The sequence below is a fragment of the Ictidomys tridecemlineatus genome, chromosome 3, assembly GCF_052094955.1.
Source record: "Ictidomys tridecemlineatus isolate mIctTri1 chromosome 3, mIctTri1.hap1, whole genome shotgun sequence".
NCBI classification, from domain to species: Eukaryota; Metazoa; Chordata; class Mammalia; order Rodentia; family Sciuridae; genus Ictidomys; species Ictidomys tridecemlineatus.
In genome coordinates, this window is record NC_135479.1 from 211,754,667 (window position 1) to 211,780,178 (window position 25,512).

Below are 25,512 nucleotides of genomic sequence, written 5' to 3' on the forward strand. Positions count from 1 at the left end.
GTGAATCGACCCCCCCCCTGATGGGATTAGCTGGTGGTAACAGGAGGCAGATGAGGCTGCAGGAGCTGGGCTTTGGGGCGTGGCTTTGGGGTATATATTCTGAGTCTGGCGAGTGGAGACTCTCTCTGCTCTCTGATCATCATGGTGGTCTCGGTGCCAGATCCACCAGACGCCCCAGGATTCTGTGCTGTGGGCTTGCTGAAGTCCCCCCCTTCCATCCCCTGATGGTCTGTGAGAATGAGGTGGCATCTCAGGGAACCACAGCAAGCTTGAACCTCCACGTTCTCTGCACAGATCCATAACGATGAAGGCACAGATGCATGAGGAAGGCATCAGCCACCCGCACTGGGTCACAGACACTAAGTGACGTGTGGCCTCCAGGGCAAGGCTGCTAATGGGGAAGTTGGTCTCTGGCGAGGGTCAGCTGTGGATGTGACATGCTGATCTGTGTCATGGAGACTTGAGATGTCGGACGCACTTCTGGCCCATGAAGTGCTGGTCTCATTGACTCTGACAGTGTCTCCATTTACTCTCTGATGCCTCCTTTTTGGGGGGCTAAGGGCTGTTAGAGGAGTCAAGAAGAGTGTGCTAAATTGTGTGGTCTTTGCCGCTCTCTGAGGTGAGAGTATGAGAGTACTTAAGTGCATGATAATGCATTTGTCCTCTTTCACATAAAAATAGACCCAGTATCTTGGCATGAGGACCGTGTTGTTTTCCAGCATTAGGAAGGGACATTTTGTAAATAGCTGTGATTCCTTCTCCACAAAGCTTCCTGAGGGCTGCTGCACAAACCCAAAACTCAGTTCCTAAAGTGGCAAGAAATAACTGCAAACTTTGCTCTGTAAAGGGTCAGATAGCCTAGGCTTCCGTGGGCCACCTGGGCCACACGCCCTCCTGCAAGCATTTTCTTCTTTGTGAGATGAAAAACGAGCTTTCGCTTTGGGTTTGTAAGTGACATTTGACCCACAGACTGTGGTCTGCTGACTCCTGAATGAAAGGAGGGTGGGAGGCCCTGCAACTGAGGATCACCCAAGGGGACCACTGGACACTCGGCCCCAGCTGGCAGCTGCCAGGAGGAGCTCAAGAGCAAGAGGTTTGGGTCTGAAATATGCACGTTTAAAAAGTTCATACCCAAGTAAAAAGATCTGCCAGGACTCCCCAGGAACAGAGAGCATCACTGCAGAAGCAGATTGTTGGAGGCTCCGTCTGGGGTGAGGCTCGCAGAGTCCAGAGGACCCTTACCCTAGGGCCAGATCTGTGGCAGACCCAGTGAGGCTCTGCTCTGTCTAGGAGGCTGTGGGCCACGGAGTCTGACCTGGGATGCAGGCTGTGCGCAGGCTAGAGGCTCAGACGCTGGTGGTGGGCAGTTGGAGCCCTGGTGAGTGGGTCCTACTCCTCCTGTGTTGAGAGCCACAGCCAAAGGGGCCCCAGCAAACTTCCAGCTGCCAGCAAACTTCCAGCTGCTGGCTGATGATTGGCTCACAGCGGCCCCAGCGACATCTAGCTGATTGGCTCCTCTGCGGTGATGCTCATTGGGCTGTTTCCCTGCCCTTCAGACTGCCAGCTGATGATTGGCTCACAGCGGCCCCAGCAACATCTAGCTGATTGGCTCCTCCACGGAGCTGCTCATTGGGTGACTTCTTTGGCTCTGCCCACGCAACCCAGCCAATCGGCCTCAAGAGAGGAGGATTGTGGGAGGTGGAGAGGCTGGTGTGGGTGAGAGGCTTGTGGGAAGCCGGTGGTGGCAGTTGGGCTCTGAGGGTTTTTTCCTGAGGAGCTGTTTTGTTTGGCGTTTGTAGTTCTAAAAATAAAATTAGTTTCTTTTGACAAGTGGCTCCTGAATTGTGCCCAGCCAGACTGCGGCACTCCTGCCTCTTGTTCCCTGGGCCTTCCAGCCCAATGCTTTGGCCTTTCTTTGTTTTTCCTTCCTGAATCCTCGGTCTTAGTCCTTTCAGGCTGCTGGACAAAATACCCTTAACTGCATAGCTTATGGAAACCAGGTCTATTTTTTATAGAAATTTGGAGTCTGGGAAGCCAGTGTCCAGGTGCTGTCAGACTGGATGCGAGGAGGAGGCACCGATGGCCCTTCCCCGGCACCCTCGGCTGGGCCTGTTTTACAGGCGTTCATTCCCTTCCTGAGGGCCCCACCCACATGGCCCTGGGCTCATTAAGACCCCACCTCTTGACACTATTATAGTAGGAACGACATAGAAGGGCCCACCAACATCCAGATCACAGCGATTTCCCAATCCTCAGGGTGGAACTGATCCACCACATCTTCTCCCTCATGACCCTCACTGCTGGCCCTTCCCCAGGGCCATACCCTCTGCACATACCGAGCCATCCCCCATGACGGACGCACACAGGGTAGGAGAACGGGTGACAAACAGGGCTGATGCTGCGCAGGGCAGAGGGTCACAGCACAGCTCCAGACGTGGCGATCCAGGAGAGTGAAGAGATGCCTCAAAATGAGAAGACCCCCCCTCAGTGCCGGGGAGAAGGCACTCTCCAGCAGGGAGACTGGAGAGGGGACTGCAGAGGGTCCAGCCCATCTGACCTGCTTCTCAAGGGTAAGCCCAGGGATGGAGAGCCAGAGTTCAGAGCCAGACAGGTAGAGGGAGATGCACAAATCCAGAGGCTCGAGGGCACGGAAGGGCAGGCCATGGCGGCAGCCCAGGGAGTCGCGGAGCTCCCAGGTGGTTCACAGGAGACACAGAGATTAACTCCTCCCAGACACCCCAGCAGGTGGGTGGGGGAAGTGACCTCAGGTGGCAGAGACTTGGGCATGACATCACTGCAACAGTGAGTATGTCTATGCCTTCCAGAAGCTTCTATCCAAGATTCTCACTGCTTGAGGGGTCTATTTTGGAGGAAGTGGAACCGTGAGGGTGGAAAAGTTCTCTCACAAAATGTTCGGGTTTAGCTATGGGGTGAGACACTGCCAGAGAGTTTAGAGGTGAAGAGACTAGGTTTTGAGAGCTTAACCTAGTCAGTGCATTAATCTACTGACGGGCTGATAACTGGCTGGGCACTATAGCGGGTGGGGTGTGGGTGGAGGAGTAGGTTGCTGGGGTGTGCCTCTGGGGTTTATATTGTGCTGTGCCCTCTCTCCCTGCTTTCTGATGGCCCTTCCCTGAACTGCTCCCCTCCACCACACTCTTCCACCATGGACTGCTTCGCCCCATGCTCAGAACAATGGAGTCAACCCTGCACATGGACGGAGACCTCTGAACTGTGACCCCAAATACACTTTTCTTCCTCTAAAACTGTTCTTGTCAGGTCTCTTGGTCACAATACTGCAGTCCTCTAGAAGGTGTTCCTTTCGGGCGTGGCTGTGGAGGTGGAGTCTGTCTACAGCCCGTGCAGCCAGAGGAACTGCAGCCAGTTCTGACGAGGATCTTTGGCCAGGCGCCTGCACTCTGGCTTGTGTGGGTCATGTGGAAAACAGCATTTTGATTCGAGGCATGCAGAGCCTGCTCCAGGACAAGACAGGGTCTGTTTTGCAGCCTGGCTTCGCTGGAGCCTGTTTCCACCCCTGACTTTTCCCCGAGCTCTTCTAGATATTAGAGGGAAGCCACGTGGGGCTGCCACTGCCGGCATCCAGGTCAAGTCCAGGAGGCCAGCCCAGGAGCCAAAGAGGTGATTTCTGCATGGTCTGCAGAGATGCCAGGCAGCTGCCCTGCAGACCCGCGCCGGAGGCTGTTCACCTGGTCTTCTGGCTGCGAGAGATGCTGCCATGGCAACCGGCAGCTGCAGAGGAGGTCGCTGGGCAACCGCAGCGCTCCCAGTGCTCACAATGGCAATCGGGGGAGCAGCTGCACAAGGCTCCACTGGAGAAATGTAGTTACCCTGAGCAGGGTGTGGGACGGCCTGGGGCCAGAACAGGGCAGGGGAGGGAAGGAGGAGGCTGAGCCTGGGGTCCGAGGCTGCATCTTGGGCTGAAGGATGGGGGAGCTCGTTCTCCCTAAATAGCCAGCCTAACAAAATTGCAGGAAATCAGTGGGTTGTTTAGATAAATATTTAAATAAGGTTCTATTTTTGCAGGAGCATATTAAGACTCATTTCCCACTTATTTCTGAGAAACACAAGGGCTTTCCAAGCTTAGAATTTTTCTCCAACGATCAAATATGTGTGTGCAGGAGGAGACAGCATCTCTATTTATTTTGCAGATGAGAAATGACGTGACATCCAAGTGTCTGACACAGATCATGCTCAGACACTCCGGCACAACATCGAGGCATTCTGCCGCCCACGCTTAGAAGCAATTTTCAAGAACGGCCACCTTCCAGCATTAGGAAATGGGCACACCTCTGCAATTTGGGGAGAATTGTACATTTGAATTTATTTCCTTGAGGCAATCAATATTGGTTACATAGACAAAAGTGTAGAGTGTTGCATTTGATTTTATCCATCCATCCTACTTTGTTTGAATGTAACCTAAGAAAATAATCATGGAAAAGGCAAAAGAAATACCACCAGGATGTTCATCACAGTGGTGTTTATACTAACAGAAAATTGAAAACAACTGACCTGTCTACAATACAGGAATAAATAGATTGTGGGAAACATTATGAATTGTAGAAAAGTACTTCATATATATAAGTGTATATAACGTGTGTGTGTAAAAGCTCCCACTGTTAAGGAGGGTGAAAGGAAGGGAGGTGGGGGAAGGAGGTTGGAAGTTGAGGCAAACCTCCAGGAGTCTCTTTGTCACCTAGGAAGAATGATGGTCTCATTCTTGGTGATGGAGAAGCAGGGCTGAGACCCAGCTTCCAGCTGCCCCACAGCAGGGAGCTGCTGACTAGCTGTGCGGGGGCAGGGGCTGCAGATATGGGTTTAGGGACCAGACACTCATTTCCCTCCGAGAGACCAGAAGGCCTTGTTTCCCCAGGGCAGTGGCTTCTCCCCTCCTGCGAGGTGTGTCCAGAGCACCCACTGACCATGGCCTCATTGCTCAGGCCTCTGTGAACCAGTCAGTTCCACCCCCGGGAGCCAGAGTAAACCAAGTCTTATGGGCTATGTGTTGGCTTGCAGGTGCCTATGTGCACGTGCAGTTGTGGGTGAGTGTGTGTGCAAATGTCCTAGAGTCATGGACCAGGTTGCAAATAGGATTTAGAAGTTCCCATGGACACAGCCCCAAGTTAGCTCTAGGTGGTAAGATGGTGGAAGCTGTTTTTCCTTCTTCAAAGTGCTCATCTCTGTCTTTGAAATGTTCAACATTAAATATGCAATACTTTATAATGGAAAAAAGCAATAACATTTACTCCTCCCTAGGAACACACTCTCACTGTTTCCCAGTTAAAGGTCTTTCTTTCCTCTCGCACTTGGACTTCCATGGGTCTTAGGCAAGAAAGGCACTTGGATTCCATGCCTTTAGACACGGCGATTGTAAAAGGGCAGGACTCTTTGAGGCTCACCTGATAGCCTCATGTCTTCTTTTAAGTCTTGGATAAAAGGAACATGAACTAGTCCTATCTGAAGAGCAGTACCTTCAGAGCTGGAGGGGAGCCCTGTCTGCATTTTTATAGAGCATGAACTCAGGGAAGAATGCAGCAGAGAATTCCACCTGGCCCGGGCCAAGGTCTGAGTGTGTGTTAACCAATAAGCCCCCAGGGGTGAGCCCCGGGCTGCTGAGCGCGAGCGACCTGGCGGTCCCACGTACCTGCCTCGTCCGCTGTGATGGTGAGCTCGTTGCTGGGCTCGCTCTTGCCGATCCGGTTCTTGGCGTACATGCGGATGCTGTAGGTGGAGGAAGGGTGGATATCAATGATGGTGGCCGAGTTCAGCTGAGGGGAAACATCTTTGGTTCTCTGAGCAGAATCCCAGGAGTCTTTTGGGTTTTGTTTTTTTCAAAAAAGAAGAGATAGAGATGTGAGTTTTTTTCCTCTGCCTTTGAAAGTTCACAAGTAGGAATTCTTTTTTTAAAAAAAAAAAAGAAAGAAGGAAAGAAAAAAAAATTACACCCAAAGTGAAATCTAATGCAATGCTCCCAGTTTTCTGGAAGAGCTGTCCATCAGAAGAGTGTGCATTTATCCTTCACACAGTGGGGGACAGAGGACTGCGGGTGAGCTGAGTTCAGGGGCCTTGGAGGAAGTAGAACAGGCAAATTCAGGAGACCCAGGAAGAGAGACGTAGTTGGAGCCCATGGGGTGGGAATGGCCACTCATGAGCACTTGTATTGGGATACCTCTTCCCCTGCCCTCCAAATACCCCTGGTTCTAAAAGGTACCTGAAAGCCAGCTAAACCTATTGTCCCATCTGATCCGACTTAATCCCACATGAGCACTGGCTCTGTGCCAGCCTGCACGTGGTGATTTTAGGGCTTCCATGAAGGAGGAGAATGTCTGTAAATGGCTCTTACACAGAAAGTTTGGGTCATCGTTTGGGTGGGTAGTTATGAGCTGGTGTTGGTTGTGGAAGAACAAGGGAGTCTTTGAGACCATGGATAGTGATGGAGTGTACCGATTCCTGTCCTCCTCCTCGTCTTCTCCTGTGAGGCTCAACTCACTTGAGAGTGTCTACTGGGGGTGCTATGTTTCCTGCAGGATTCTAAGGTCCACGAGAGTGGAGACCACGCTTGCCATGTTCACTGCTGTGCTCCCAGTGCCCAAAGTGCCAGGCACATGGTGAATACACGATGAATGCACGTTTAATAGGTAAGTGCATAAGCGGTACAGTGACCTTTCTGTCTCGGAGGTCATGCCACTCATTCGTCACACCAGTGACGAGCATGGAAGTTTGGGAGGTTGCTCTCTCCCAAGATAGATAAAATCACAAGAGGTTTGAAGACCTGGAGAAAAAAGTCCATGGCTTCAAGACTGCCTCTGAGGGCGCTCACTTCTTAGGGCACAGAGCACAACAGAAATGGACCCTGCAGGTAGAAGAAGGGGCACCCTTTGGGTCAAAAAGACGGCGGTGGAAGAACATGACATGGAAAGAGAAGCCCTGGTAAAAGGGAAAAATCAAACCATGGAAGAAGAAAAGAATGTGACTCAATAGAGAGTGAACGAGGGAGAGGCCATTCAACCAAACGGGAGACACACAGATGAGCCCGTCCCACAAAGAGAAAGCGTGGCCTTCAGGACACGATGTTCAGGATGACGGCGACCTGCTGACCAGCTCAGAGGGAGCACATGCTGGTGGTTGAGGGCTGTGCCCACACAGCGTGGACATTCCTGGAACTGACCGGGCAGTGAGGACAGAGTCTGGGAGTTGGAAGAGGCACAGGGATACCCCTCCACCACCATGCCACGGGGGACTAGGGCAAAGAGCAGGGATCCATGTCTGGCCAGTCGCTGGAGCCCTGCATCCACCCTGTGGGAGCCTTAGCCCAGCCCACACCTGCTGAGTGTCCCCATCCAGCCCTCTCCCCAGTGGCTTGGAAACCCTCCTCTATGCTGCATCCGTGGCCTTGGCCTCTAACACTCCAGGCCCTCCTCCACTGGGCCAGGGGGCCTGGGGATGCCCCGCAGTCCTGCTCCTCGCCCTTCACCCCATCTAGGGTGCACCCCCAGGCTCTCTGGGGTCTCCCACACACCTCCACGTCTGTGACTGAGTCATGCAGAGCTTGCTTTGTCTACACTGCATCCTTCCTGGCTCTGTCCTGTTTCAGTGTGGCCTCCTCCCTCAGCACCCTGCTGGGCAGCCATCCTGAGACTTCAGTGGCCCCAAGTCTGTGGGCACACTGAAAACCTCAGGGTTGTTTTTTTTTTTTTTTTTTTTTTGGCAACTGTATGTTAAACCTACTAAATCCTAATCTCTGGGCAAGGTGCCCAGAAGCCTGTGCCTGAAGAAACCTCACTGTCCAGCTCATTCTGATGGACAGGCAGTTGGACAGATGGTTTGATCTAACCTTAACCACATCCTGCCAAAGTAGGGATGTGTACTTGTGGTGTGGATTCAAGGAACTCGAGCTCTCTTACATACCTGAGAAGGGGCTGGGGTTGGACCTCAGCCTTTGTGTTACCCCAAGCTCGAGTGTCTTTCCTGTAGCACACGACCTCCACATGTTCTCCATGGATATCAATATTTCTAGACACCCACTCAAGGTCCTGGAAGACCTCTGAAAAGCCCCTGGTGGGCTGAGGAGGAGGAGCAGTTCAGGCAGGTGGTTCATTACATGGAAAGGAGTCACTGCCACCCTCAAGGATTTGCAGGAAGTGAGACTGGGAGGGACGCACAGGGGCAGGCTCGTGCCCTGGTTCAGGAAAGGCAGGTCAGAAGAGCATTCAATGAAGAAAGGGCAGGTTCCAGGGGCCATCACATGCCCTGGAGAGGCTGGCAGTAGGAGAGGAGGGGAGGTTCAGAGTCCACTGCTAGCCCTGAAATTCTAGATGCTGCCCATGAGGGAGGATGCGGAGCACACACGGGAGCCTCTGTGGCTGAGCTCAGCTTGGAGTCCAAGGATGGCAGGTCATCAAGGACCGACGTCAGAGAGTGGACTGGTCTAAAGAGATGTTGTTAGCAGCCTGAGACTAGAACGAATGGGGTGATGGAAACTTCTGGAGACAAAGAAGTATCCCAAAGGTTTGAAAATTGAGTTAGCTTGAAGGAGGACCAAGCCCATTCTGTTGGTTAATAGGAGGGAGGCACAGGGAAAGCCACTTCACTGTCCTCTCCTCCTTTCCGGGTGACAGCCCACAGGAAGGAATGGGGGCAGGAAGCTGAGAAGGGAGGCTGGCAGAGCACCCACCCCAGAGCAGAAGCTCTGTTCCTGGCCTGGGTGGCCATGCTCCAGGAGGCTGGAGCTGACCATGGTGCTGACACCCTCAGAGACCTGGGAGATGCCGGGGAGGGGACTGAGGTGCCAGAGCACAGATGTGGGATAGGCCAGTCTGCGTCTCAAAGGAGGAAGGGAAGGGTGTGCCCACAGAAAACGGCAAGCTGATGAGCTGGGGGCCACAGGACCAGAGGCCCACAGGAACCATTGAAGGCCATGGACTGCACTGTCCGTGTGGAAGAGGAGTGGATTCCTGGGAACCAAGTAATGTGACAAAGAGCATGGGATTGCAGGTAAGAGGAAGCCAGCAGATGTGCTGAATGAGGGAGGCACCAGCTCCACGGAGCTGTGCCCTCAGGTGACAGATGGGGGACTGGCGCTGGCCTGCCCGAGTGGACGGTCAGGAGATGGTCACAGGAGACCCAGAAGAAAAGACTTGGGTATTTAGTATTTACTGGCAAATACAAAACGAGACTCAGCTGTCCTGACGTCCCAGGAGGGTGTCAGGGTGGGAAAAGGCCCTGGATTCAGGAAGGCCAGCGTTGGTGCAGCACAGCTGAGAACTTGCAAGAGCCGCAGCTGGCCACGGCGGCACTGTGCTCTCAGGGCAGTGAGCACCCATTCCCGGGACTGTCCCACCTCAGCTGATGACACTCTGCTGAGAATGTGAAGTGCTTTAATATTGGCAGCCGTTGCCTCTGTGGCAAATCAATGTAAAGCAGAAGAAAGAATTTGGGGGCAATGATGGCACCATTGCCCAACACGGGTGGAGAGTCAGCCCCTCAGCTCAGGGTTCCTCCGAGTCTAGCAGGTGTGCAGGTGCTACAGCCCTGCAGGGACCGAGTGCCAGATGACCTTCCCACCGGAGGGCTCTTGAGGGTCATAAAGGGACAACTGCTCAGTGGGGGCAGATTTTAAGTAAAGAGTCACGAGCCCACCAGGTATTCTAGTGGGACAGGATGCTAGGAGCAGAGAAGCAGAGTAGGTGGTCAGGGAGGACTTCTGGAAGAAGTGACCTTTAGGCTGGAACTTAAAGGATCTGTCTTCTGTGTACTTAGATTCTGGTTCTAATTTGTGTAGACCAATAACTTACTGAGAAAGCAACCAACCCATAAAGATGCCATCAACACAGCTCCATAAAGATGCCATCAACACAGCTCCTACGGCCCTAAGTGCAGTTGCTGGGACCACCAGCCCAGCCCCCTCCCCCCAGGCATTCAGAACCAAAAAAAAAAAAGCAGATTCTGCAGGGCTGTAGGGTAGTCTTTGGCCATGGGCTGGGCCCATCTGTCCCAGGGACTTTTTCCCCAATGACTCTCCTGGCACCTACTACAACCCTCAGGCTGCCTCGCTCCAGGGCTGCATAAATATCTTAGCCACATCACTGGCCCGTCTCCTGTGGAGTGTGGAGAACGCGACCTGACTGCACCCGGCTCAATAGACAAGGAGGCTCCCCAGGTGGTGTGCAGCCCAGTCCAGGTCTACGTCTAAAGATGCTCCAGCTGGCTAGGGTGATTCCCAGAGCTCAGTTGCAGGCAAATTAAATGTGACAAACATCTCCTGCATGATTTTGGCATGCCAGACATGGTGCCAGGCATCAGGGATCCAGGGCATGAAGATCAGAGTCCTTGACTTTGGAAAACTTGCAGGAGCAGAGTTGGCAGTGGTGGTAGTAGGGCACTGATTTTTTATACAGTGGACAAGTCACTGAACAGAGACTGGATTTGAGAGGCAGAATAGAAATATGCAAATATTTTCATGCATGTTTGAGCCATAAGAAAAGCTCCAGCTTATTAGATATTGACCACGTTCCAGACAATGAGTAAATTGATTTAAATGTATTCCCTTCTTAAAGAGTGTTCACCAAGTATCCACTTGGTGCTCCCTCATGGCAGGTACCCAACAAATGGGCTGTGGGGAGTAGGCCTAGCAGGAAGCCCCCAGGAGCATCCAGTCTGGTGGAAGTGACGCACACTAATGACACATTAATCAATGCACACAAAGGCACACAGATGGTGCTATTTAGTGGCACCTGCCAGGAATAAAAGGGAGATGAAGCCCTGTGAGCATGAGAAGGATGGCTGGGACTCTGTGGTCCCACAGGGTGGGGCTTCAGCCTGTGGCTGCCCAGTGGCTGTGGCCGTCTCCCGTTTTGCAGAGAAGGATAACAGAAGGGTTGGTGAAGTGCCCAGAGCAGCGCTCTCAGGGCAAGATGGCAATTCCCCCTGCTGAGGCACCGGAGTTCACCAGTATCCAGAGACTGAGCCTCCCTGGAGGCAGGAGAGGCCCTGAGCTGCTCCTCAGTGGGAGGCTGCCTGTGAGCCCCAGCCAGAGTGCTGGCAGCCCCACACTCAGCAAGGGGAGGGACAGGGCCGTCCCTGCCCTCTGAGGTCTCTTAGGCAGCCCAGGATGTCCCTCTGCTTCTCTCCTGCACCCCTCCCGCCGTCTGCCTCCCACTGAAGCTCCTTCAACTCTAGGCCTGCATCTCAGCACCCACACTGTGGTTCCACCCGGGCGGGCCATTTCTTTAGAACAGAGGCCAGGTTATCCTGTCTGCACTGGCCCTGGAGAAGCCCACCCGTCCTGGCCCTGAAAGACCCTCTGTTTGGCTCAGCACTGTCTTGGAGGGCTCAACCAGGTCGCTGTGCCTCCTGAGCCTGGGGTACCATTCTGCCATTTTCCCCAGGGACGGTGCTGCTGGGAGTCCCCGAGGGTCTGCCTGGGGCTTTGGGTACACCACACTGCCCTCCGTGTCTCTGAGTGCAACCTGGGGCCAGAAACCTGAGCCACCCCCTTTTCTTGCCAGAATTCTCAGACACTATTTCTTACACCTTGATTTGATACCCCCTCTTCCTCTCCAAAGTCTGCTCTCTCAAAGTCCTCACCAGCCATCCCTCACGGCTCTGGCATCCCACCAACCCCACGTCCCTGGCTCTGTCCCTGGCTCTGTCCCTGGCTCTGTCCCTGGCATGCTCTTCCAGCAAAATTCCTCCCTCTGCACCTGCCTTTTCCACAATCCTTGAGCTTGATTTGTTCCTACAGCTCGCAGCAGAGGAGACCAAATTGGTCATGACAGGGTAATCTGAAGCAACGTGCGGTGCCCAGAAAGCGAGAAGGCAGGCTGCTTTGGTGGGCTCTCAGAATCCTGTTAACCCTTCCCGTGGTTGGGGCTCTCCTTCCTCTTATCCTGTTGTGAGGCACAGTAGAAATTCTCACTAGGGGCCAGAGGGGTGGTAATACAGCCTTGGCTGGACGGACCATCATGTTCACAGTGGCCTTTGGTGTTGTCCCTGGAGGACCATCAGGGGCCCATCTGTGATGGTGCTGGCAGCTGGGTCAGTTTTATGTGTAAGCTCTGGGCCAAGTGCTCTGGGGGCAGGAGTGAGTGTCCCTGCCTGTCCCTGCAGCATTGCCAGGAGGCTGCTGCAGAGCAAGCGCCCCGTGTTGGCAGAAGCGGCTCTGCTCTCTCTGCACACACCCCACCGGTGGCTCACCTGCAGACACCCCGCCCAGCCGGCTCAGCACTGAAGCTGGGACACAGGCTCAAGCTCTGGGGCACTCACCAGCTGGGGAGTGGGAGGTGAGGTAGGATGGGTCACAACAGGGGCCTGGCTGCCCTTGGCCCCCAAGGGACAGAAATGCCTGAGAGACAGTGGGGAGCCAGACTGAGGTCCTGCTGGCCCACTAAGAACAGGGCAGGCCTGGGCCTGACACAGGAGGAAACCGGGACACACAAGGGAAGGGACCCACTGAGGAAAGCACCCTCTGAGCTTCTGAGAGGGGAAGAGGTATGTTCTTAAGGGTAAAATAAATAAAAAAGGAGAGAGAGCAAAAGGTTTCTTGAAGCAGGAATATAGCTGGAGGAAGTAAGGGACTTACCTGATTTATTTTTGCATTCGATATCGTAGCCCGTGATGGGGCTGTTTCCATCAAACCCCATGGTCCACCTGAGCGTAATTGTGCGTGCTTTGACATCTTTGATCTCAATTTCGGGAGGGTCTGGGGGCTCTGTGTCATCAACAGAAAGACCAGGAGTTAGTGCAAACCAGACACAGGCATAATTGCTCATAGGAAAGCGGAGTCAGCTTTAGACAATGATGGACGCTTCTTATTCAGCAGCATTTGCTGTTTCCTAATCACATTTAGGGAGGAGCAGTTCTGCTTTTCCAAGTCTCTGGTTTTCATGACCATGATTCTAGTTTGGATCTCCAACTCAAAACCCGGATGTTAAGCTTCCCTTCCGTCCTGAGAGTCCAGTACCTGGACTGCTGTGATTGACTCGTCCTCTGCCATAGCTTCTGCAGAGGGGCTGCACCCTGACATAACCACAGCAAAAATGCTGCTTCAGGGCCTCTACATGTGTGTTCCCGATGCTCTGAGAGTTGGGAAGTGTCAGCTAGCAGGCCGGGCCGCATGGATGCCTGAAGCCGGCACACACTTCCTGTCCTGAATGGCTGTTTTCTCCTTCCTACCTTGCACTGTGAGCTGAATTATTCCACGGTCCTCCCCATAAGAATTGATCGCGTGGCAGGAGAAGAAGCCAGAATCTTCTCTCACAGTTGGCAAAATCTGTGAGTAAAGCAGAAAGAAATACATCTGATTTAGTAGTGCAGAGCCAGAGAAAGAGAAATGGCTTTGGGCTGGAAGGTGTCCCCTCCCTCACCCCCTGCCATCCCCACACACATGCACACCCAAACACAGACAAGCTTGTGTCACACACACACACACACACACACACACACACACACACACACACACATGCACAGATGCGCAGACCCTCGAAGGGCAAATTATTTCAGTGCAATTGCTAATGTGCACTGGGTAGATTTGATGCACATCATCCATGTCAACGGCTGGCTCATTAAATTGAACGTGTAATTTATGTGTGGGATGTTATGGCCAGTTTGATATGTATTCCACATACATATCTCTTTCTTTTCTTCATGGTATCACTTTAGAACATTCAAAACAGCCAGGCCTAAAGAAACATCTAAAAATACAGTCGGCCCTCTGTATCTGTGGGTTTCTGTGTCCACAGATTCAATCATGGATTGGAAATTTTCAGAAAAAAAAATGCATCTGTACAGGACATATACCTACTTTTCCTTTACATTATTTCCCATCAGCATTTACATTGTAATAGGTGTTATAAGATAATCTAGAAGTGATTTAAAGCACATAGGGGATGTGCATAGGTTATGGGAAAAAACCATGCCATTTTATTTAAGGGACCTGGGCAATTGCCAATTTTGGTATTCTTGGGGCCCCTGCACAGCCCCTGCCTTCTGCTTCAGGTGGACTTCAGGACTGTACCCTTGTGAGAGAATCCACATCAGTGTTTCAAACCCAGAACTTTATTATTTCTCCCATGTGTGCTATAGCACCATTACCCGCAATCCCCTAATTAAAAAATTGCTCCGTTTACTGCCAATAGTGCTAAAAAGTATAAAGGAATCTAACCCTTATTTCTAGAGTTGGTTATTTATATTGATATGAGCATTTCCATTGGATCTTTTCAAAGAAGCAAAATATTTTTTATCCTAACATTTTTGTCCCAAAGCCCATCCAACTTTTCTTTGAATAGGAAGTTAAAACATGCACACAGCATAGCCTCTGTCTTTCTACCCAAATTAGCAGCCATTTGAAAACCTTGCTTTTCACTTTTTTAAAATCCCAGCTGGATTCCCGTGTTCATTATAACATGACTCCTGACGGTGCTCACGACAGGGCGGGGCTTTTGAAGGCTACTCGGGAATCTCGGCTGAACGAATGGGGAGGGAAACGGAGCCTCACAAGTCAATTCCCGTGGGTCATCTGCCCTCCGTCACGGGTGGGAAAGGACAGGCACAGGCTCCCACATGGTGCTTTTACCTGCAGAGTGGAGATCACCTCCTCGCCCACCTCCTTGGTGGACACAAGGTAGCGGGCCATCTCGGGGTTGATGATCCTGTCCTCCTTCTCCCAGCGCACGATGATGGGCTTCTCGCCGTGGGCCGTGCAGCTCATCTCCTTCTTCTGCCCCTGAGTGGCCAGCGTGGTGTTTGGGTAGGACGTTATCATGGCGGGAACTGAAACACCAAGAGGGACGCCAGCGTTCAGCAAAGCCACGGCACTCAGCTAATCAGGGCTGAAGAGGTTGCCTTTGAAATAAAATGTAGTCAAGAAACCACTGGGGAGCTGTCCTGAACCACAGGCCGGGGAGGGGCCGGGCAGTGAGGCCCGACCTCATGGCCCCCGTGGAGGCTGGGTGTGGTTTCACCTCCATGGGGTGCTGCTCTCTTCCACGCCTGCTGAAAGCAGACGTGGCCGGGGACGTGGCCGGGGACGTGGCCGACGTTCCAAGGACACTCAGGAAATGATCTCCCTGCTGATCAGTCTGGGAAAGAGACTTGACGTGCTCCTCTTTCTGTGCCCTTCCTCACTGTCCTCTGTGGAGGGGAGACCTTCCTGTTGGTTGTCAGGTGGACCCCGATGGCTGCCAACCCACGCTGTGATCACATTTCACCAGCCTCATCTCGTGGTCGTTACAGACTTTGCAAATCTCTTCCAGGCACCCGAGGACCTCAAGTCTGCCCTTCCTCCCAAAATGTGGAGCACAGAATCTCATCCCTGATTAAGGAGATAGAAATGTTTATTCGTGAAACTTCTCAAGTTTCCTTTTCTCTATCCAAAATGAATCCACAGACTTCCATTCTTGGCAATGGATGACAGGAGATTCCACCCTCGGGTCACAAACTGCCTATGAATCCAGGACAGCGTACTAAGACAATACCTTCCTAAACCACTCTCAGCACACAAGCAAGGATGAGGGAAGCCCGGGCTCAAACCAAAAGAGGGATGCTGGAGAACCAAAGGAACAAAGGCCGCATGTCGCCAGTGCTTTGCTTATCTGAGAGGAGGAATTTAAAAGGTAGGCTTCCAAATCAGTTCATAAACAAAAATTAAAATAAAAATGAAAACCAAATGGCAAAGTGAGATGTAAAAAAAAACAAACACATAAAAAAATCCCATGAAGATTTGTAACTGACCTGACTCTATGTTCATAGCTTTGGAGCAAAATTCATGCCAAGGAATTAACACGGAGGAGAACCTGGTTTGGCCGTATGTCTGAGGGACTGAGCAAGGCAAACACAGACACTCCGGAAGGGTGTGCCCTCCCTCCAGCCCCACTGGGATTCTCCCGGATAAAGCTCTGGTGAACATGAGCTCACGAACCCAAACTATAAAGTGCATCAGAAAATACCTGCCATGATGAGAGTCAGCCCAGTAAGGACTTCAGATGATAGGATTATTAGATTCAGAATCAAAAACAAATATGCACAAATTTTTTCTTTTTGGTAGTGGATTGAATCCAACAGTACTTAACCACTGAGCTGCATCCCCAGACCTTTTTATTTTATTTTTTAAATTTTGAGACAGGTTCTTACTAAGTTGTTTATGGCCTCATTCATTGTCTTTGAACTTGACATCCTCCTACCTTAGCCTCCTGAGTCACTAGTATTTGAGGCATGTGCTAATGCACTTGGCTAGTCCTAAAATTTTAAAAGCTATTTTAAAAATGGGGGAAAGAACAAGATGTTTCAAAAGAGACAAGGAAATTTTGAAAAAATAACCAAAATAAATCTATATTTTTATCTGATTTTTACTTCATTTCTTCAAAAAGAGGGAGAAAGGCCCTCCCTTGTTTCTAAGGTCAAGCTCATATTTGCACCCTCCCCTAAAACTCATGCCCTTCTGGAACTCTGGAGTAGGACTTTATGTGGAAATAGTGTCTTTGCAGATATATTTAGAGAATGTATAATTAATGTCTGTGCAGATATAATTAATGTAGTGTGTGCTCATGCTGACTAATTATATCTGCCACGACCCTCTTTCCACGTAAGGTCACAGTCTGAAGCTTCAAAGGGACATGAATTTCAGGGGAGACACTACTCAACACAAATACACGTACATTACCTAACATCTATGTGCGTACGTACATCTATGCTCTTACAACCTGAAAACAAGTGTACAGCATTGCATGGTCACACCACATTTAGAGCATTTACATGATCATCAAATGTTTCCTCCATTTACCATCATCTCCCTCATCTTCTCCCAGGCCTAGGTGATCACTAGTCTACATTTTGTCTTTTATTTCCATTTCTAGACATTTCCTATAAATGGGGCCATACAATAGCTATTCTTTTGTATGGAACTTTCTGGATATTTTTTCACTCAGCATAACACTTTCAAAGTTCATCCACACTACAGTGTGTATCAGTACTTTGTTCCTTTTTATTGCCTAATAATTTTCTCTTCCATGGATACGCTGCATTTGGTTTACCTCTGGTGCACATTTGGGTTGTTTCCACTTTTTGGCTATTCTGAGTAGAGTAATTCTGCTATAAACATTTGCAGGTAAGTTGTATAATGCTGCTTCCATTTTTCCTTGGTAAATTCTTAGGTGCAGATCTACTGCATCATACAGCAATTTAACATTTTGAGGAACCACTGCACTTTCACCAAGTAGCAGTGCCATCTTGCATTCTCCAGATAAGGAGGGCAGAACAGGAAGTGATAGGAGTGATTTAGATTTGGAGTTTATGGTGAGGGAATAGGAAAGTCCCTCTCCACCCATGTGATGAGGAACTCAAAGAACACACTGGGTGCACCTGTAGGCAGGTGAGCTGCCATCTTTCTTTTCTGCTGGATGTGAGCTGGCTGTAGAAACCCCAGCTCAGCCCAGCACTGTGGCCACAGAGAGAGGTGGTTCCTTTCTAAGGATACCCTCTGTTTGAGCTCAAATCCACTAATCAAGATTTCTTTTTTTCTCATTAGGGCTAAGGGCTGAGTCAAGATAACTAGAGATCTTCAAGCTACCAGAGTGACCTAGCTTGCAAAACTGTTAATAAATAAGTTGGTGGCCCAGGAAGAAGAAAACAATTTACTTCCCATTCTTCCTGTCTGGCTGGTGAACATGAATCAGAACCTGGGAGGACCACGTACATTTTAGCTTCAAAAGGTGAACCCTGATCCCTCCCCAATTCCTGGTAAAGACCCTGGTTTCTGAAACACCCTTGTACTTCGTAGAAAACATAGAGATTCTGGTCACAAAGCTGTGTCCTGGAAGTCAGTCCACACTCAGTGCCCCACATCTCCTGGGCAACTCAGGCCTATGGCTGGACTTCCCACTGTGGAACATCTAGGAAAAGAAAGGAAATCTCTGAAATGGTTAGGTAGAAAATAAACACAGATTTCCCGTGAGAACCTAGTACTTCCCAAGTCCAAGGTCTGTGAACACTCGTGCTTCTTTGGACTCCAGCTAGAGCAAGCCAATCCCGAGCCAGGGGTTCCTAGCCTCCTGAGCTGCGAGGCAGGAGCCATGCTTTGTGCCAGCTGGAGGCCATTTCCTAGGCCTTTACACAACGCTCTGGGAGAATCAGCGCTTTGAGGACTTGCTTCACAAGTATTTGTGCAGAAGCACTATTGCATTTTACACAGAAGAAGTACTTTGACTAAACCGTGGGCCTCTAGTTTAGGATTTGTTTGTCTTTTTCTGCAAAAAATGAGGCTGATTTTTACTCACATTTCCCCCTTGGATGAGTGCCCCATAAAAATGGACATTTGAATCCTGCCTAATAAACTCAGCTTTTAGTCAGAAGCGTTGTCACTAGTCCATGTTCCCCCATCCTGCTTAAGTACATCAGCCCTTTAAAGGAAAAGGCCGAAAGGAATTTTTAGGAGAATGAACCATTATCCTGGCTGCTTTGCAATGCTAATGCTTGAGGCATGACCTTTTCACTTGTCACAGCCATGGGTGCGGAGAGATGACAACATGTCAGAGCAGGAGCTTCTGCAGGCATCTCTGAAGCATCACAAGTGGATGGGGTGATTTAATAGGGATTGGTGCCAAGGAGCGGCTGTGGGCCAGCTCTTCTGGCAGACAAAGGAAATCCAGACCCAGGAAGGCTTTGTCCAGAGACCCTTTGCTCTGCGCTGTAGCTGCTAAATCACCCGTGAAGGAAGGCACCGTTTCACATCGCGGCAAATCAGTTTATGAGTTTCCTTCAGAAACCACGGTCTTATCTAACAGCACCTTGAGTTCTCAGCACATCTGCATTCTTATGCTTTCAGAGAGCATCGTCTGACCTATTTTCCTGCAGCATAAAGATATAATGTTGCAGGGGCGCTCTTGTCACCAGCCAGGGAGAGCTGATTGGGCACTTCGCTGCCCAACTCAACTGCACGGTGACATAACCTAGTTAGCTTGAGATTGGCAACCGTGGGAGCATTTACATCAGTAAAACTGGCAAATGCTAACATCCAACAGGTAACTGCTGAACCTTTACCAGCACACTATTGATGAGAGTGTCTCACTGTAATGCGTGGCTTTAAATGATTCAGCTCTCCAAATGAGAGATTAGACGAATCTCAACCTAGACAAGCTTGTTGTCATGATTTTCTGGGTTAATCCCTTCATGTGACAAAGAAGAAAAGAGAAAAGCAGAGAACAGGTATCAACATCCCAAATGCAAGAGTCAACCAGGATCTGACTTCAACCGGTCCCATTCAGAAACCATCATTACCATCTGCAATGGTGACCCTCAACCTAGAGGATGGCCACGGTCCTGGACTGGCTGGGGCTGCCCATGTTTTCCTATGCAAAGTTCTGCATCCTGGGAAGTTCCTCTGTCCCTTCACTCTTTCAGAATACAGGTGGCAGAGGAGGCTACGGACCCACCAAGGCACCAAAGCTGGCCCAGCTCCAGGAGGTACCAGGGACTCCCAGTGGGAGGGAGGGGAAGATGCTCTCAGGAAGGGACACGATTCTTCAATCTGTTTTTTTTTCACATGGCCCCTCCCAACATTTTATTATGAAAACAATTTTCAAACATTCAACACATTGAGCAGCTGTAGATCCACTACCTGGATTCCAAATTAACATTTTCATTCATGGATTGGCATGAACTAGAGTTTATTTTCACTATTATTTCATCAACAACTAAAAAAATTTACTGAGTACATGATTTCCATTCCTCTATTTTAATTTCCTCTTAGGTAAAAACATGACTCAGTGAGGTCTCAGTGACAGAGCACTAGGATGGTGGCCTCCTGGTCTCTGTTGTGGGGGAGGGGATGCACAGGAGCCTCATATGCCCTGGACAAGGCACAGCCTCCCTGGGGACCGGATGTGATTTGGAGTCAGGTCACCCTGGTGTCGAGGGCAGGGCTTCTCTGGCCTGGGTCACCTCAAAGGAGGAGGTGAGAGAGGAGATGGGGAGCACAGAGCCTGGCTCGATGGCATGCGGCTCTTAGTGGGCAGGTCCTCACTGCCCTTGACCTGGGCTTTTCAGGTCTTTTACTGGACTCAGAGGAGCTGAGTGGACTCAGGTGCTCTCAACCTGGGCTGCATCGCAGAAGCTGGAGTTACTCGAGAGCTTTTAAACATACCATGCCCAGGCCCTGTGCCCAGGGTCTCCAGGGCTGGGGTGCCACATGGACTTATTTAAAGGTGTTAGTGATCAAAGTGACATGCCAGGTTGAGCCAGCTCCGCCCAGTGGTCTCCAGCGCCCCCCAGCACCACCCTCGGGTCCTCCCCCTTCTCCTTCTTTCCCTCCCCCTCTTCCTCCCTTCTTCCTTCACTTCTCCTTTAATTTTCCCCTTTCTTATTCTTTTTTCTCTTCTTTCTCTATCGCTGTTTCTCTCTTTTCCTCTTTTTCATTCACGATTCCCTCCTAACACCAGCAGCTGACCTCTGGGGGGCTGTGCCTAGCCGCATTCCACACACTCATACCCACCTAATCCGCACGACTCACAGAAGTGACCCAAGACATATTTATAAGTGTCACCTTCAGCAGATTCTAAATTATGCTATAAATGCATTTGAGAGATGTAGAAATAGCATTTCCAGCAGATTCTCTGGGTTGAAGTGTATATTAACAGATGTCTATGCAGATGGTCAAAGAGAAGCCAGACACTAAACACCTGCTTTGAAGGGGCAAAAATAAAGCCTGGAATGAGACTTTTAACATTAATTTCATATTTGAAATCTTCTCTCCTTTCTCCTTAATTTCCAAGTAAGGAACCAGAGAACAGGAAGGATTAAAACTGGCAAAGACTAGAACTATTCTGTTCGGGCCTCTCTTCTACCCTTCACCCAAAGCTCTATTCTTCTCTACTATGATATTAAAAGAAATAAAGTTAGTATCTCCACAAAAGTAATACAGTGAGGCTATCTTCATTAATTCCTAAAATATTTCATACCCCTGACCTCTTTCTTCCACTCTTCCTCCAGGGTTTGGGAAGCTGGCAGACCAAAGCTCATGCCACACCAAGTCAGCAGTGCACGTGTCCCTGGGCCTCCTCTGAGCAGAGATCACTTTCATGTGCATGATCTGATAGCAACACGTGTGTGTGTCCTCAGGAGAGTTTCTTAATTTCATACATAATAAACAGGATGCGGGAAAGGAATTAGCCTAAAGCCATGCAACTGGTGAATGGGAGATCTAGAGGAAGAATCCAGGTCTTCTGGTTCCAAGTGCAAAGCTTTTGGCCTGCCTGTGGCAGAGGAGCTGAGGCTGGCCCACAGGGCACAGGATATCTGACCACTGGGGTCTCTTGTTCCCTAACTCTGTCTCAGGACCACAGCGTCCCCAGAAGTCCCTGGATCTAGGGATGAATCCATACAGGGCTCCAGTCTTGAGAATCATGTAGCCAGTCTTGCCTGCGTCGTCCCGCAACATGCAACGGGTTTGAAGGATGGGTGTCGGGATCCTCATTTGGCAAAATATACATAACACAAATTTTGCCATTTAATAACTTTAAGTGGTGCTAAGTACATTCACATTATTATATAATTGTCACCACAGTCCAGTCCCCCAAACTCTTTCCTCTTCCCAAACTGAAATGTGGTACACCCTGAACCATGACTCTTCACGACTCCTCCCAAAGCCCCAGAACCTGGCATCCACCATTCAACTCTGTCTCATGAATGTGACAGCTCACCCAGTGTTGGTCCCTTTGTGACTGGCTCATGTCATTTAGTGTGACATCCTCAATTCCATGAACCTTGCAGCCTGTGTCAGAATTTCCTTTTCTTAAGCCAACACATGAAGAAACCACATTTTCTTTAGTGTCGATGGACGCTTGGGTGGCTCCCACTTTTTGGTTATTGCAAACAATGTTGCTATAATCCTTGGTGTGCAAAAAATTATTTTTAAAAAAAAGTGAGTAGAAAGGGGAAAATGGATGACAATTCCTTGTCTGCTACTCCTCGAGCTGTCCTAAGGCCGAGCAACACTGCCCCTGTTTGAGGTCTCTGCCACTTAGTTTTATTTCCATTTCCTCATCTGTAAGAACAATGAGACCAGCAGCCTCCCAGGGCTCTGATGAGGATTAATGAGATTATGTTAGCGGAACCCACTGAGGGTGTCTGAAGAAAGACCCTGCAGAAACTCAGTGTGATTATCACTGCTGCAGAATCAAAAATTCCTCCTTGTCCAAATACTTATTGTTCATAAAAGTTTTAGCAAGTGAGGCTGCCTACTGGGCAGCTCTAATCCCTATAAAGAAAATGATTTCTCCAGCCAGGAATTAATAAGTTCTTAGCACACACTGAAATATCTTCTCGGCTGGGTTATTATGCTTACATAATGAAGTTACTTTGATTATAACCATTCATCAAATACATGTTTCCAAGCTCGAGTGGGCTGTGTTTGATGTTAGGCGTTAGCAGGAATGACAACATCTCCACTCCCTGGCAGCTTTGCTGGGGCCTCCTGACAGGATTGAACGTGTCAGGGCGAAGTCGGAGAACGTTTAGGGTTCGTATTATATTCACTCTGAAGTTGTTTCTAGTCACATCACTGGAGGAAGGTTGATTCATTTCGCATGACAAGCGCGAATATTAACCAAACGACATTAAAACAGCACTTTCCTCCAATTTACATGGAGATAGGCAGGTCCTCACTGCCTCGGCTCTTCCTTTTTGGTCATGTATACGATGCTTTCTTTTGCTCAATAAAAAAGCAAACTTTCTAGATGCAAATCACCTGCTCAAAAGTTAGTTTATTTACTATTTTCATTCTTCATTAGGAAGAAGAATGAAAATAGTAAATATACTTTGGATCTCCTATCAACGACAATTGTAAAAACAAACAAAGGAAAAATTGTAATGAAGTAGACCAGGGCATCATGAAATATTGGGTGAGAACATTAATCAGGAAAAATAATTATGTGTGGTATGTTAGCCAGTTCTGAAGAAGACCGCCAGCAGCCCACCTCCTGGAATCCTAACCCTTGTGGAGTCATTCTAGCATTTACCAGTCACAGTCCACAGGGCCATAGTACATGGCGGGGGTAGCATTACATCACTGAGATGAGATGACAGAAGGACTGAATTCTATCTTGGGTGCTCCCCTCGGCCATCACTCACTCCAGGGACACCCGCCACAATGTCACCATGATACCCCCAAGTGGCCCATGGAGAGGACCAGGAGAAAATCGAGCATTAGGCCAGTGGTGGGCCAGTTCCTCCCAGGGTCTGGGAAGTGAAGTTGCCCCAGCCAGTCTCCCCCGACCGAGTATTCTGATATAGTTTTCAGAAGGCAAGCAGTTTCCATGGAAACAGAACCAGCAGCTTCCAAGTGGCTCGTGGAGGGACAGAGGAGTTGGATTCCAAGGTCTGATCTAACTTCTGAGCAGGTGATTTGCATCTAGACAGCAGTTTGCCATGGAGACACCGACAGAGAAGGGAAACCATCTTCCTCACCCAGACCAGATGTAGATGGCTGGGGTCTCACACCCACTGCCTTGAAGCAGCTGCAGTCACAGGCCACGTGCGTTGCTGCAACGCACGTGGCCTGTGGCTGCGAGGACTCAGCGCAGGGCTCCTGGCCACACACATGCTACCTCCCTCTTTAGCACACCCTGAAGATCCTCCTCCAAGAAGTCTCCATGCCAGGACTCCCTTCCTGCCTCTAAACTTCCAATCCCTGGCATATTTCTAATTTCTGAAAATTTGCTCTTGAAGTCTCTGGCCATGTGGTCTCTAGTGGTCAATATTCACTTCCCAGGGTGCCCTCTTCATTTAGCCATTGACCACAAGCTCCCCTTGGCTTCTACTTGATGATCTGAATTCACGCCCTCTTTTTCTGCATGCCTGTGTGATTTGACTCTGTTAGGGTCAGGGAAATCAAATGTCCTTTGAAAACCTCCTCCCGTGACGATGGCGGCGATGAGCATACGGATTCTGCTGAGAACCTCACGAGCTTTAATCTTGTAGCAAGCCTAGACAAAGCGGCCACTATTACTCCAATTTTGTGAAGGCAGAAACAGGCACAGAGGCTGAAATGACTCGCTCAGGGTCACGTGGACCCAGGATGCCAACACATGCAGCCTCCACTTCTTCCGCCCAAATCTTAAGACAACTGAATCGTAGACAACTCAGGCCTTGCCAGTTTTCGCATACACAACAGCATCTCATGTCCACATACTTCTCTGTCTTCTCCTTCCCTTTTGTTTGCTTGTATGGACAGAGCCACAGGTTTTCATTGCTGTATAATGTTTCTTTTATGAATGTTCCACTTTATTTATCTGAGGGGTTTCAGATTTCATTTATTGAAAACAATATACCTATGATCATTTTTGGTTATGTATGCATGAATTTCTCTAGAGTACATGCACAGGAGTGAATTTCCCAGTCATGGAATAAGTGCATCTTACAATTTAAGAGACATGCTAGTTTTCACAGATGATTGCACATATCCCCAGCAATCTTGTTATAATTTGTTTAGAACAGCGGCTCTTTAAAAGTTTCCCTGAGCCAACAGCATAAGCAACAGCATAACTTGCTAGACATGCAAATTCAGCAGTCCCACCATCTGCTTGAAGAGGACCACGTCTGGAGACCTGTTCTGTGCACAGTCCCTCTATCCATGGCCCCAGACCTTCCTCTCTCTGCTCTGTGTGGGAACAGTTGTTACAGGATCTGGAACAGATGTGGAGCAGAGATGCTCTGAGCCTGATTCTGCGTCTGTGGAATGGGTACAAGGGTGATGACGGCTTCCATTGGAGGAGCTACAGAACAAACACGTGAAAAGTCCACCCAGAATGGGAAATGCTAGTGATGTGGCCATTTTCCTCCAGTTAGTGTTTGCATCCGTGACTTGATTTCCTAGCTAGATTATATACCCCTCTAAGGCAAAAGGGAAGGACAATAGGGAAACCCAAAACAGTGTTCAGATGATGGGATTATAGAGGCTTTAAAGATTTAAGCCTGTAATCACAATAAATAAAGCTTGTTTAAAAGTAAATTTCACCGACACAGGTTCCAAATGAAGTATTGGCTAATCTGGGAAATGATATAATGGTCATGTCTATCAAATTACCTAAATTTTGACAAGATAGATTTTAAAAAGGAAAAAGGGGATATTTAAAATGCTAAATTCTGTTAAAGTGATAAGAAAAAAGATGATGGTCTGCTTGCTTTAGAAGAAGAGGGTTCAAGGTCATTTCCAAAGAGATTCCTGCTGCAGATAGAGAGGGCTTAGGTGTGTATACATGTGTGCATGAGTGTTCCTATGCTAGCATGCATGGCCACATGTGTGCACACACATGTATGGATGTGTGCCTGTGCTCACGTGTGTGTGTGTGTGTGTGTGTGTGTGTGTGTGTGTATTGGAGGCATAGAAGCAATTCTAGGATTACTGAAGCATTTGAATTATCTTATATTTTTCTCCCAGATTTTATGAAGCCAAGAAGATGTGCATTTTAAATGACATGTGTTTGAAACAATCTATATAATTATATT

At 49.4% G+C, this 25,512-nt stretch overlaps 1 protein-coding gene across 8 annotated transcripts in view; it reads right to left on the minus strand.

Annotated features, from left to right (window-relative positions):
• Dscam (DS cell adhesion molecule) overlaps window positions 1–25,512 on the minus strand; it is a 660,878-nt gene that overhangs the window by 114,995 nt on the left and 520,371 nt on the right. For 6 of the 8 annotated variants that reach the window (XM_021725291.2, XM_078044665.1, XM_078044664.1 and 3 more), the window contains exons 12-15: window positions 14,591–14,787; window positions 13,192–13,288; window positions 12,599–12,727; window positions 5,663–5,830 (exon numbers count right to left, since the gene is read on the minus strand). In XM_021725291.2, coding sequence (XP_021580966.1) covers window positions 5,663–5,830; window positions 12,599–12,727; window positions 13,192–13,288; window positions 14,591–14,787 — 591 coding nt within the window. The remainder of the gene's footprint in view (window positions 1–5,662; window positions 5,831–12,598; window positions 12,728–13,191; window positions 13,289–14,590; window positions 14,788–25,512) is intronic. The other 2 variants (XM_040287054.2, XM_078044668.1) reach the window with 1 other exon arrangement.